The 12,289-nt window shown below is 42.3% G+C and overlaps 2 protein-coding genes across 4 annotated transcripts in view; both read right to left on the bottom strand.

The window, feature by feature from the left end:
• The window catches only part of RASSF2 (Ras association domain family member 2), a 28,004-nt gene extending 23,177 nt beyond the window's left edge, over positions 1 to 4,827 (bottom strand). The window contains exon 1 of the mRNA XM_039324172.1: positions 4,692 to 4,827. The gene's annotated coding sequence lies outside the window, so the exon portion shown is untranslated. The remainder of the gene's footprint in view (positions 1 to 4,691) is intronic.
• Positions 2,550 to 12,289, bottom strand: part of SLC23A2 (solute carrier family 23 member 2) — a 56,249-nt gene continuing 46,509 nt past the window's right edge. For 2 of the 3 annotated variants that reach the window (XM_039324170.1, XM_039324171.1), the window contains exons 13-16: positions 11,873 to 12,002; positions 11,179 to 11,316; positions 9,542 to 9,637; positions 2,550 to 9,201 (exon numbers count right to left, since the gene is read on the bottom strand). In XM_039324170.1, coding sequence (XP_039180104.1) covers positions 8,969 to 9,201; positions 9,542 to 9,637; positions 11,179 to 11,316; positions 11,873 to 12,002 — 597 coding nt within the window. In that variant the 3' untranslated portion in view covers positions 2,550 to 8,968. The remainder of the gene's footprint in view (positions 9,202 to 9,541; positions 9,638 to 11,178; positions 11,317 to 11,872; positions 12,003 to 12,289) is intronic. The other variant, XR_005554402.1, reaches the window with a different exon arrangement.

Genomic DNA, 12,289 nt, shown 5'->3' with positions numbered 1-12,289 from the left:
TTTTCCAGTCTGGCCTCCATCCATTCTCCCTGTAGAGCCCTGAAGTGGTCATTCACTTCTGCATTCAGTTTGCCTTCATTTATCCCTCATCCCTTTTCTTTGTTTCATCATCATTTTAGCCATTGTCTATTCACTGCAAGATGAGGACCTCTTCCACATGTTTCCAACCACTACGGTCCTGAAGTTTCTTTTGCCAATTGGGCCCCCAATACTTGCTGATGGTGTCGATCCATCTTGCTTTGCGTCTCTTTCGTGGACGCTTTTTATCAAGTGGGATCCATTCTTTGACTGCCTTGGTCCACCTGCTGTCAGTTCTTCTTGCTATGTGACCAGCCCATTTCCATTTCAATTCTTTTGTTCTCTTGATGATATTGTATACTTCCATTGTTTTGATTATGTGCCATGAAGTCATTATTGGCTCCTAGTGACCACATAGATTGACCTTCTCCATGACAATCTGTCCCAGTCTTGCTCCTTCAGCATCTCCAAAGGTGCTTCCATCATCACAATAACTGAATCCACCCACCGGCCGTTGGTTGTCCTCCTCTCCTTTTCTTTCATGTGCTTTCCTATGCTTTCTCTAAATCAGAAGGACAATCTCACATACTTAAACTTTCAAAATTAAGTTGGGGGAGAAACCTGTTCCTTGTGCCCCGTCGGATGCCAAGCAGCACTGCATTTCCCACGTTTGCTCCTAATTCTGCCAAATTCTTTCAGGTATGCTTAACAAACAAATCCCTCTATAGTTTTTGCACTCGTTCTTGTTCCCTTTGCCTTTGAATGGTGAACAATAGCACACCTGTAAAATAAATGGCCAAGCTGTTTCACAAGCAAACTACACTCCTGTTTTCACCTTCTCTAATGATCTCATTTACACCTGCAGCGTGATCATTTTTCAACATTCTCCACAACATCAATTATTTCCTTTCCATTGTTTCTCTCTTGGGCACAAAAGCTTAATAGTGTTCTTTTCCCTCCAGTTCCGCTCTTAAGCACGTCATGTACACCGTGCCCCTCAAAGACCCTTTCTGACATTTTCCCCTCAGTTCTCATTGGCTTTGTTTTCAATTCCATTTCACTTGTTGACCTTTTTCTACCGAACTGTTTGCCTCTCTTTGTAAGTTTTTTTTATACAGAATCCAACTTTGGTTGGCAAAGACAGTGCAATCAAATGCCAAGCACTGAGTTCACATATCAAGCATGGTTGATTTAGCTGGACCATTGTGGGTAAATTGGCACACGATATCAGGGTCTCCATTGTTGGCCTGGCGCCTTCCTGAGTTCCTGCCACCAGAGGGCAGGCCTGGCACACAGCCTGCAAAATGCCATGTCAGGAATAACCTGGGCTCAACTCATCTCTACTTCCAGTATGAATTCAAGGTGACTCGCTCGTATCGCTTTCAGGGAGTTCAGTTTAGGATGGTTCCTAAAGGCAACGAACAGAGAAGTCCTCTTAAGCTCCACTTGTTCAGCAGACTCAATCCTTAGCAATATTGCAAAGTAATGTAACCGTTGCTGCACAACAGAGACCGGGAGAGATCCAAAGCCTGTGAACTGGGGGCATCAGAGGTATTTCACAGGTGCGGATAGAAATTCAACTCTGAAAGACGGGCCTTCTCCCAAAAGCATTTTCCAGATTTGATGGGGTTGCAGTTTCAGAATCACAATAATTTTGGCAGTTGGCTTGGAATTCCGGGAAGAAAGGCCCAACATATAGAGAGCGTGCTAGGTTGGGAAGGTAACTTCAACTGCCCCCAGAATTGCTGTGGTCTCTAGATGTACAGTAGCTGTCCAAGGTGCTGCAGTCAGAGACTGTCTGGAAAGAGATGAAATTTGTTTGGAGGAAAGACTGTTGGATCTAGGGCAGAGCTCTCCAAACTTGGCCACTTTAAGGTCTGTGAACTTTCTCCCAGAATTCCTCAGTCACCCTGCTGGCTGAGGAATTCTGGGAGTTGAAGTCCACAAGTCATAGAGGGGCCAAATTGGGAGACTTCTGGTCTAGGACATGGTAAACCATTCCATATTACTGCCAAGTAAATAGCATTGTTGTAACCATGCAATCAATTCAAGGATGACCTACTTTAAAAAGATCACATTTGCCATATTTGATGCAGCAGAGACAGATACTTGATTCATACTCCAGACCACTTCATCATGTTATTGACTGGTTTTGTCTTGATGCGTTATGTCAATCCAGTCAATTGTGGTTTATTCAACACATAGCCATGCTTTAGCACTATTGTACTAAAATATTTTTGTATTTATATAAAATATTTATATTTATACACAGTCACAGCTGTCTACCTTTTGCTTAAGAAAAAACAATTTGCTTTTCAAATCTCTTTCAGAGGGGGAACTTTTACTTTTCTTATAGATCAGGAGTACAAACGCAGCCAACATCTCTTTTGCAGCTCTGAGCTGGGTGAGTCTAAAATGTTAAGGCTTGTTGGCATTTTTTCTCAGCAGTTTTGGGACAATAAGGCAACTGGTTGGATCTAGTGTCAAGTTTTGTGTATTTGCAAAATTATCACCACAATCCAGTTACAAAGTTGCATCTATGTCAACTTTTATTTATACTGAACAGCTTTTAAAAATACAGAATAAAATAGCTTTTATCTACTATTATTCACAACATCTGGTCCAAATATTACATATTTTTAAATATTTTAACGTTTAATAAAGCAATTGTTAGGAAAAAATAAAACAGAACAAAATCCATAAAAATCTCAATAAAAGAAACCAAACTACACACCTCAAAGAAAAAACCCAACTTGGTATGTAACATGAGATTGTGTAGCTAAGGTCATTCAAAGAAAACTCATGAAAAGAGAGAGATTCCCACTGTCTAAAAAACAAGAGTTTGTTACAGCAAAAATTGTTATGAACAGAGGGGAGGAAATGCACTCTAGTTTAAATCAGTAGCAAGATGGTTTACTTGAACAGATGCTGAATGATACACAAGGTAACCAATTTTCTGCTATCAAATATGTATGAATGACTAACCACAGCCACAATTCATAACCAAACAGGAGTGCTTTGGATATTGCTGGAGATGAATTCTCAATACTTAAAAGCAGCCCAGCATGGCAACGGCAGAGACCGATGGACAGAAGCAAAATGCTGACTAGCCCGTGGTGGCCTCCTCGCAAAGGACAAAGGGACTAGACTGCAAAAGACGAAGCCCCAGCAGGTTGGCTAACCTCTGTCCAGACCAGTTAAGAAATTTTCCAGCGAGGTTCTCTAGGTATGCAACAGGCACCGTGCAAAACAAAAACAAAGCCCCTATTTTCTGCAGAGAATTACTCCTAAGACCACCTTCTGGTGGTCTTAAGGACTGGTTATGTTCTTCAAGAAGGCCACTGGGGGCGGGGGAAACACAAACAAAACAAGAAGCTCCTTTGGTGCTGGCCTGTCTCACACACACCCCGAGATGAATTGCATTGCTTTGGAATGCAGGTGCATATCGAATGCAAGTTATGATTATCTGCTTGACAGCTAAAAGTTGGGGGGAGGGCGGAGGGTTAGTTTACCAGGCCTTGGAATGGAATATCAAGGATTTCACTTCCAAAATGGATTGGGGCCCAAGAAACTATTCTATTGAAATACAGTTAAATGAAAGCTAATGTTGATGGGAACTCTTTTGATATATTTAATTTTCTCCCCCGTGATTTTTTGGAATGGCCCTGGAGACCTTGGGACAATATAGTTACTCCAGAAGTTTTGGAGTTTGATGGAGCTTCCTAAGAATCAGCATTATGATGGGGAAAGCTCTTTAAGACCAAGAGAGCCTCCTGGGAAAACGTCTTGGAGAGGCAGGAGTTACTTGGGAGAAACTAATGACTCATGAGATTCTGATAGCTATTTGAAAATAGGCTCAGGATCAACTAAATCTGTATGCAGATGCAAACAGCCTAGCCACCATTTCCACGACTGCTGCTTCAAGAGAGTGCATTAATGCGAAATATTTTTTAGCAGGTAAGATAGGTCAGTTTCTACCAATGATCTAAGCCAGGGTTTCTCAGAGACTTTTAGACGCGTGGACTTCAACTCCCAGACTTGCCCAGCCGGCATGCAGGGCATCAAAGTCCACAGATCCTGCAGTTGCCAAGGTTGAGAAACGCTGCTCTAAACGAACCATTTCTGCTCTGACGGGTCCCCATGTCTTCCCCCAGGAATGTAACCCATGGCTAACAGGATGAGGATTGGACAGAAAGCAAAGGGGAGCTCAGAAACAACAGAAAAGGCCAAGGTCTTAAGAACCTGGAGTTGCCCAACATTTAAGCTGTAACTTGGAAACAGCCTGACATTTATACCAGCATTACAGAGATGACAGAAGCTTAAGAGTGGTCTGTGTCACCGGCAAGATGTTTCTAACTGCTTAATCTTTGCATCTGCTTAACATTTTTTTTTTAATTAATCAGCAGAGTTGGCACAAGACATCTGGATACTGGAGATGGAAAGTCCCCAAAACAATATGTATGTGGACCCATATTAATTAACGTGGGGTCCAATCCATTGGGCTGTGCTCTTACACAACCCACATTGGCTTAGTGGGAGTTGAGCCAAAATCACGGCAACTCCCATTCCCTCCAAATGAGGCCTGCTTATTAGGAGGATTCTGACTCTTCCTGCTTGGCCAGGATCTCTCCCAATCTCCACCCTGAATGGTAGTCAAGATCAAAAATCGCTACCTGAGATGGTCACACATCTTGCCTTGTGTCTGGACCAGCTCTGTGCTCCAAAGCATTGGTTGCTAGGGCTGGCCTACACTGCCAGCATCCTCTTCTCGGGAGGGGCTGGCCAAGACGTCCTGCATCTTCTTTGAAGGATACTGTATAAACGTGGGGAAATAAAGTATACACAATTGCTAGCAATTTGTTAATGAAATAAATTTATCACATGACACTGTCATGACATCATATCACTCCCACCCCGGAAGTCAGATATTTATTATCCTAGGTGGAAATGTCACTGGTTGGAGGTTGGTATTATTTGTTTTTTCTTTTTAAGTTTACGGAAACAAAATACTGTAATGTTCATGTACAAAGTTGTCACATTGAAAGTCAGTATTAAACGGTGGAAAACAAACTGTAAATTTAAAAACCTTTTTCCCTGATACAGATTATTCTGATTAATACATTTTTGTTACTCATGGATAAAATTAACAATTAAATATAAATTCAAGAGGCATTGTTTTATAAAACACATTCAAACATCTTTTTCAACATACTTAATTTAACAAAAAAAGTCATGATATTTTATTTTAAAAACAAAACTTTTTCAAATTAGTTTGTTCTGAATATTTGTTTTTACATCTTCAACGTGACATAGCAATGTTCCTTAATATTTCTTTTAATTTAAATGAAATAAATTTTCTCTTCCCTTACTTATTCTTTGTACACAACATTCTCTCTCACCCAGGTGGCTGAAAGCCAGATAGCTATACACAAAGACACAATTAAAAGTGTCCTGCTTTTACTTTTTTCAGCTAAAATACACAGATGCATCTTACCCCCCCCCCAACCCCACCCCTCCCTCCAAGGAATATCCAAGGGTTTCAGGCTCTCCCCTCAGTCAACGGATTTAGGGATTCCTGTTCTTGACACTTACGTTCTACTCGGGACACACCACTTAAAGCCCACCCATAAGCAGCTCAGTTCCATGCAACTTTTATCAACCAACCAACAAAAAGATGCAGAAAAAAAGTTTTCTCCCTTGGCTCTTGCTGCTGCTGCCTCATCCTTCCACGGAACCACTTCCAGCCACGTACGCGGCAATTCAGCTACCAATTCTCCCCAAAAGAGCTTAAATTTAAACAATCAAACCAAGTCTCTGAGGACCGACGTTCACTTTCTTGTTGTTCTTACAGCTGCAGAAATGCTGACCCTCCTTGGAATTTAGATATCGGTGCCTTCAATACTGCCACGGAGCCCTTCCAAATCTTAGGCGGGAAGCTACAGTGGATGGACATGGCCATTATGTTAAAATCAGCTATTCGGGAGGGCCTGGCTTCCCTCACAAATTTCATGATCGAATTGTTTAGCAAATCAGATTAAATCACTATAAATGCTGCATGTCCCAAGCATTTCCTGCAGCTTGCAGTCCTACTGATGCAGCTACTACAAATGAATTAGCTAAGATTAAGATACCAGCGATACATTCTGGATGAGGAAGTCTCAGAAAAGCAAGACCTTGTGCTTTTAATAGTAGGAATCTGATGGAGTTGCTCCTTCCTTGCTTCTGTGTAATGTACAAATAGGCAGATCATAATTTCATCTGAAGTGGAATCACTGAAGCTAAGATTTGCATTGTGCCACAGTTGTTATTCCGATACTGCAGTGCTTAAAATACATCTCTCACCAGCGGCAGCTGTTTTATTTACTATGCATTTTTACTCTTGGGAAAGCTTGTGGAAACAAATGGGCAAGGGTGAGGGATAGCACTGTTTCATAGTCAGGGTCATTTGGGGGTTGCTTTAGCAAAGCATCAAAGAAGAAGACAAAAAAAGACGCTAGGACCCAAATCAGAATATATTACATTCTGGCCATACGACGTTTTCCTTCTGTAATGGCTGCACAATAAATGGGCTTTGGCATTTTACAGGATTACAACCACCACCAACACAGGGCAGCTGCTCTTTCCACCTTTCTTTCTTTGGTTCACCTAAGTATAAGGGAGCAACTAAACATGCAGCTTGGTCTGTCTAAACTAATTCAAAACTTGGAGCTATGCTCCGTTGCATTAACTCCTACGTAAATATGCCTGCGAAGGCAGCTTTATGGTGCAAACCTATGAAGCTTTTCTCAGAAAGAGGTCCAGATGAACTCAAGGGGACTTCCTGCAGAGAAGGTCACAGGGCTTAGTGTCATATACTACTCCAAGCCAAGGGAGGTCTTGTTTTCGAAGAACTGAGCACAAATTCTGATTTTAAAAAATAATAATTAAGAGAAATGTTCTACTTTCTGGCGGGCTTGATTCTAAAGATACAAAGTACTGAAAGCTCTCAAAGAAAATATCAGAGAAAATAAATGCTCCTCGTGGGAAATGACAGGAAATGGCTACCATCCACTGACCTGTTTCTGTTCTGCATCCTTCAAGCTCCTTACGTCCTTTGGACGCTGCTTGGGCCTCCTCTCTACTAGCCATCCTTGGGCAACCAACCAACCATCTGCAGAATTGGCTATCGACACAATAACATTCGTGAGCAGCAGATCAGAGCGTACTGGCCATCATATACTGCAATGCCTCTCTGACAAATCTTCCCACAACTTTTTTTTTCTTTTCTTTTCTTTTTCTTAAAAAAGGAACAATTGGGGGGCTACCTTTGGTGGGGAAAGAGCAAGAAAAGCTAACTCACCTGTATCTACAAACTAAGCTGTCATAGTGAGAACATTAAATAGGAATAAATTCTTACAATGGTTTCAACAACTGCACAATATTAGAGCCAAGATCAATTCAGGGGAAAAAACACAGCATGAAGAGGCTGAAGGGGGCCCACAGAGGCACCCCAATACCCGTGAAAACTATTTGACAGACAGCAACGCCATGCATAGCGTCTCTCCGCTCCTTGCAAGGGACCCATTTGGAAAAAGAACACGGGAAAGGCAATATTAACTGCTGCTTGCTTTGCGGGCTGGCAAAAACGTCTGAAAATGGAGAGGCCTGGAGACAAAGTGACTGTTTTACTTCAACTCATGCACTTAATAAATATTATTATTGTATAAAACCGACTTGTACCATAGGCAATGAATCTCTGAATAAAACGGTGAGGCATTTCAGTAGCAAGGCCAAAAAAAGGGTTCCAGAGCACCCAAGAGTTGGGAACGTGAGCCCACCTGCCCTCTGCAGCAGCCACGCCATCCCAGGGAACAAAGGCGCTTGCGTTACAACCACGGGGCTGCCCCTCTGCACCCCAAAACGATTTTAGGGAATCAAACTTGATGTGCTGTGCAGCCTTACTGCCTGGGCACTCTTGTCAGTGTAAAAAAACCCAGCCTGATGGCAGCCACCCTTTGAACGCCCGGCCCCTTTGCTCCTTCTCCAGCCCCCCAGGCGCACCAGGAGCAGGAACCCTCTTCACGAGGGTTACTGCAAAGCCTCCATTATCCACTGCAGTCACAACCGGAAAACATTGAAAGCGCTGCTTGGTTTAAAAATGGGAGCGGGTGGCATAGCAAAATAATTCCAACTTCCAAAGTTTTGAACAGACAGCCACGCTCTGAGACCAGCCAACAAGATTTCAGTTATTCCGATTTTGAATTTTTGTGCTGCAATAGAAGGGGAAGATCGAAAAAGGGGTGACATTTCCTCCCCCCATTGTCAAAATATAACGTGAAGGGACTGAGTGGGGCCCAGAGTCCCTTTCTTCTGAGGCTTGCAATGTTTCAGGAGCATCGCCTGCAACCTTCTAGCTGGTCAGGGAGCAAATTCTGCCCGGCTGCCCCCCACCCCCCGCTCTGGAAATACCCCCCTAGCAGTCCTGATTTAAAGTAATAGGCCCCGCTGCAACAGTTTATATAAATAATACCAATGACTTATTCAGGGCTTGGGTTAAGATGATGCAGGCTTAAAAATAAATGGAATGTAGAACCTGTAAACAGGATAAATTCAGCCGTCTGAGTGCTGCTACGTAGGTGCTATTTAACCATCTTATCGGGGATTGTTTCTAAAGGAAAGTTGTTTTGCCTAATAGAAAAGCATCTAATCCCCAAAGGTTTTTTTTTTTTTTCTGAATGCCCACACAAATACCATGTAACTGTAGAGAGACATTATAGATTGCTATCACCGTCCACAACAGGGAAAGCTATTTTTTATCACCTGCCTCAGCTCTAGGTCCAGAATTTAAAATGCAAATATACAAAATAAAATAAAAATAAAAATACAATATGATACGATACAACACAGTAAAATAGCAAGAAACTGCACAGGGGGCTGTTACTACGGCCGGGAGACCGAGGTCCGGCCAGGGCTATACAGCGGCCTCCGAGTCATCCTCTGAAGTCCCGCAGTTACTGCTTTTCCTGAAGCCTTTCCAGCTGTAGCCCAGGAAGGTGGGGCTGATGGGCAGGAAGCTGAAGCACTTGTACTTCCTGACAATTTCCATGCCGAAAGGTAAGTCGTAGCTTTCTAGGCCTTCGAGGGATTTGCCGCCCTTGCCTGCTCCCTTCTTCCACTTCCGGATTCCTCTTTCCTCCGGGCTTCCTTGATTTTAAAAAGGAAGGCAGAAGAAGAACAGTGTCAAGATGTGAACAACCTTCCTTAGAAAGAGAAGTTTGAAGTCATAGAAGGAGATCCTCAAATTAAGCTAAGGAGCACCAGAACACTCCCTTGTTCAAGCACTTCAAAAGAAAAAAAGAAAGAAAGAAATTACCCTAGCTGCACGACACTCCTTCATTTCTTTCAATGAAATATCAGATAATCCTGGTGCTCTGAGACCCATGCTAATGACTGCTGGTGATAGAGATGTTCTCCTTGAGCATTTGGTATCCTCAGGATGAAGGGGAAGCAGGGCAGACAGAAGAGAGCAAATTGGAGGACTAACCTGGAATGGTGTTATCTAAAATAAACGCTACACAGCCACCAACAAACATAGCAGTAGTCAGCAAGACATTTAGGACTTGATCAATGCTGTCGATTCCTGAAAGAGTAGAAGAAGGGAAACGGGTTCTGTCAGAACCTGAACAGATGCAACATACATAGAAAGGCAAGCTGGGATATCTTTAAGACAGTACCAAGACACAGAATGACCCGCTTCATAGAAACACATGTGCGTCCAGTCCCCATGTGCCCAAAAGTTGCAGAGTGTGGCTGAGTTCCTACTGAACTTCTCTCTATTGAAATGTCCAGGGCTGGGAACACCAGCTTGCCCAGTAGCAGCCATTGTTCTCACCAGTCAATTGTGAAGCACCTGCATACCTAATTTCTCACTTGCAAGGAAAAACAGTAGTATCTCCATGCATTTACGCTGGGGATGGGGGAGGTCTCAGTGGAAAAGAAGATAAAGTAGAACCTCATACTTTGGGGAAGTTAGAAGAGGGGAGAGTTCTCTCCTACTGCTCAGTACAAGAGAGGTGGAAGCTTGGTTGCTCCCAGCGGCCCTTGGCGAAGGATGGAGTTCAGCCCATCTTTGATGCTCTAAGTCCACTCAGCAGCCAACCAGTAGAATCAGTCAACATGACCTAGAAGTTGGGGAACATTTCCCTTCTGCTAAAAATATTCTGGAGGATTGGCAGAAGCCCCCCTAAATCCAGCATCCTACTGTTTCTCGGCAAGTCAGAGGCTGGCTCCTGCTAACATTAAATGCGTGGAAGGGCCATGGAGTTCTTGGAAGCTTCTTGAATGAACATGGGCAACCAGATTGGTCAGGTAATTAATTTGATTACCTGTGACTTTTAAGCAGATGGCTAATTAACTTTCTAATTAATTAGAAAGATGCCTCTGTAAGGAATTTGAAAAAAAAAAAGGCAATTTCATATAGCCCAAACCAGTAGGCTGTCAGATTTCTCGAGCATTTGGAGGATGACAACTTGAGAAGGGTTGGAATAAATCAGTTTTTCCTGCAGGTCAAACAGGAATGAAAAACAGAAAATGTTTCAATTTGGAAAACAGCCCAAGTTTAAAACCTATTTTTTGATTAAATGTGGTGCACAGGGAGGGAATTAGGGCTGATAAACTGGACTGAAGCTAAGCCAACTGGGGAGCCTTCCAGATCTTTGGCGCTCCAAAATCCTTAGCTACAGAGGACACTCAGTTTGGGAAGCTGACCAAGCAGAGAAAGCCAGGCTTAATCTGGATTTAAAAAGTTAATTAGCTAATCACCCCAGTTCCCTAGTGAACAGCTGCAGTCAACCATGAAGATGCATGGACTTCAGTTCTCAGAATTCCACAGCCAGCATCTTCAAGCCATCAAGATTGAGAAACACCACGCTAGGGTGATGGAGTGCAAGCTGAAATATTGGAAAGATCTTTCTCCACATGCCTTGTGTGAATACACGTTTCAGAACATTACTACAGGGACATCACGTGTCCAACTTTACAATCTTTTTCGCCATGGTCGTTAAGAAAATCACAAGGTTGTTCAGTGAATCCAACTTTCCCCATTGATTTTGCTTCTCAGAATCCAGCTGGAAAGGTTGGAAGTGGTGAACACATGACCTGGTATAAAAAATATACCTGTACCTGTAAAAAGTGGGTTTTGCCGAAGATAACTTGGGAGCACCAGCCCAAAGAAGATAGAAAATCCAAGAACAAAAAGGTTACGTGAAGAATTCAGATCAACGAATTGCAGGTTTGAAAGTCCAACTGCAGTGATCATCCCTAAATAAGAAAGGGACAGGATTTTCAAACTATTCATACTCACATGACAGTCTGCAAGTTATTGTCTGGCTCCATGAAAAATGGAAATCATAACACGACCCACTTTATATGTTGGCAAAATGACATATGGGCTAAAGCCAGAAATTCTGGTATAGCATTACACTAAAAAAAATCAGAAGTACTTGGATTATGTTAATCATTACGTACTAGAACATAAAAGTACTCTGGGGATTATTTTATAGGATTCAGAATTCTGCTTAAAGAAAATGCAGCTTCAGCCCACAATTCACATGTACTCTTACAGGTACTGAACTCTCTGCTAGCCTGGATTGATTCTAAACCATAGTTTCTTAACCTTGTCAACTTTACAACGTATAGACTTCAACTGTCTTCTGGTTGGGGAATTATGAGCTGAAGTCTGCACATCTAACAATTGCCAAGATCCCCTACCAAGAGATGTTAACGAGAAAAGGAATTTAAGATGGTCCAGAATTCCTTTAAAAAGGAGATATTAAAAGCACAATTCACAGAAACACATAGAGTGATAATCACTTACCAAAGAGAGTACAAAACAGAGCTCCAAGCACTGGATCTGGAAGAGAAGCAAACAGCGCACTGAATTTGCCAACTGTTCCAAGTAGCAGCATGAAAGCAGCCCCGTACTGAATAACCCGTCGACTTCCAACCTATAAAACATTCATGTGGGAAAAATAAAAAACAGTATTCCAACAGTGACTGGCATCGAATCTGCACTGTTACAGAGCTTGAAAATCTTTCATAGGAAATGATTATAAATAAAACAAAAAACAAAAACAAAATAAGGTACACTGTGGTAGCCATGGGGAGATGCTTGAGATGCTTCCTGGCCCTATGTAAACATTACATCATTCTGTAATGATGTGCCATATAATATTGTATGTAAAACATAGCAGGTTATTGGTTACTACTGAAACTTAAAATTATTTTTAGATGC

This window comes from Crotalus tigris, unplaced genomic scaffold, assembly GCF_016545835.1.
Source record: "Crotalus tigris isolate CLP2741 ecotype Arizona unplaced genomic scaffold, ASM1654583v1 scf7180000024293.1627790, whole genome shotgun sequence".
NCBI classification, from domain to species: Eukaryota; Metazoa; Chordata; class Lepidosauria; order Squamata; family Viperidae; genus Crotalus; species Crotalus tigris.
Note: the sequence above shows the minus strand (reverse complement) of the source record. Positions and strands in the feature narration are given on the sequence as shown.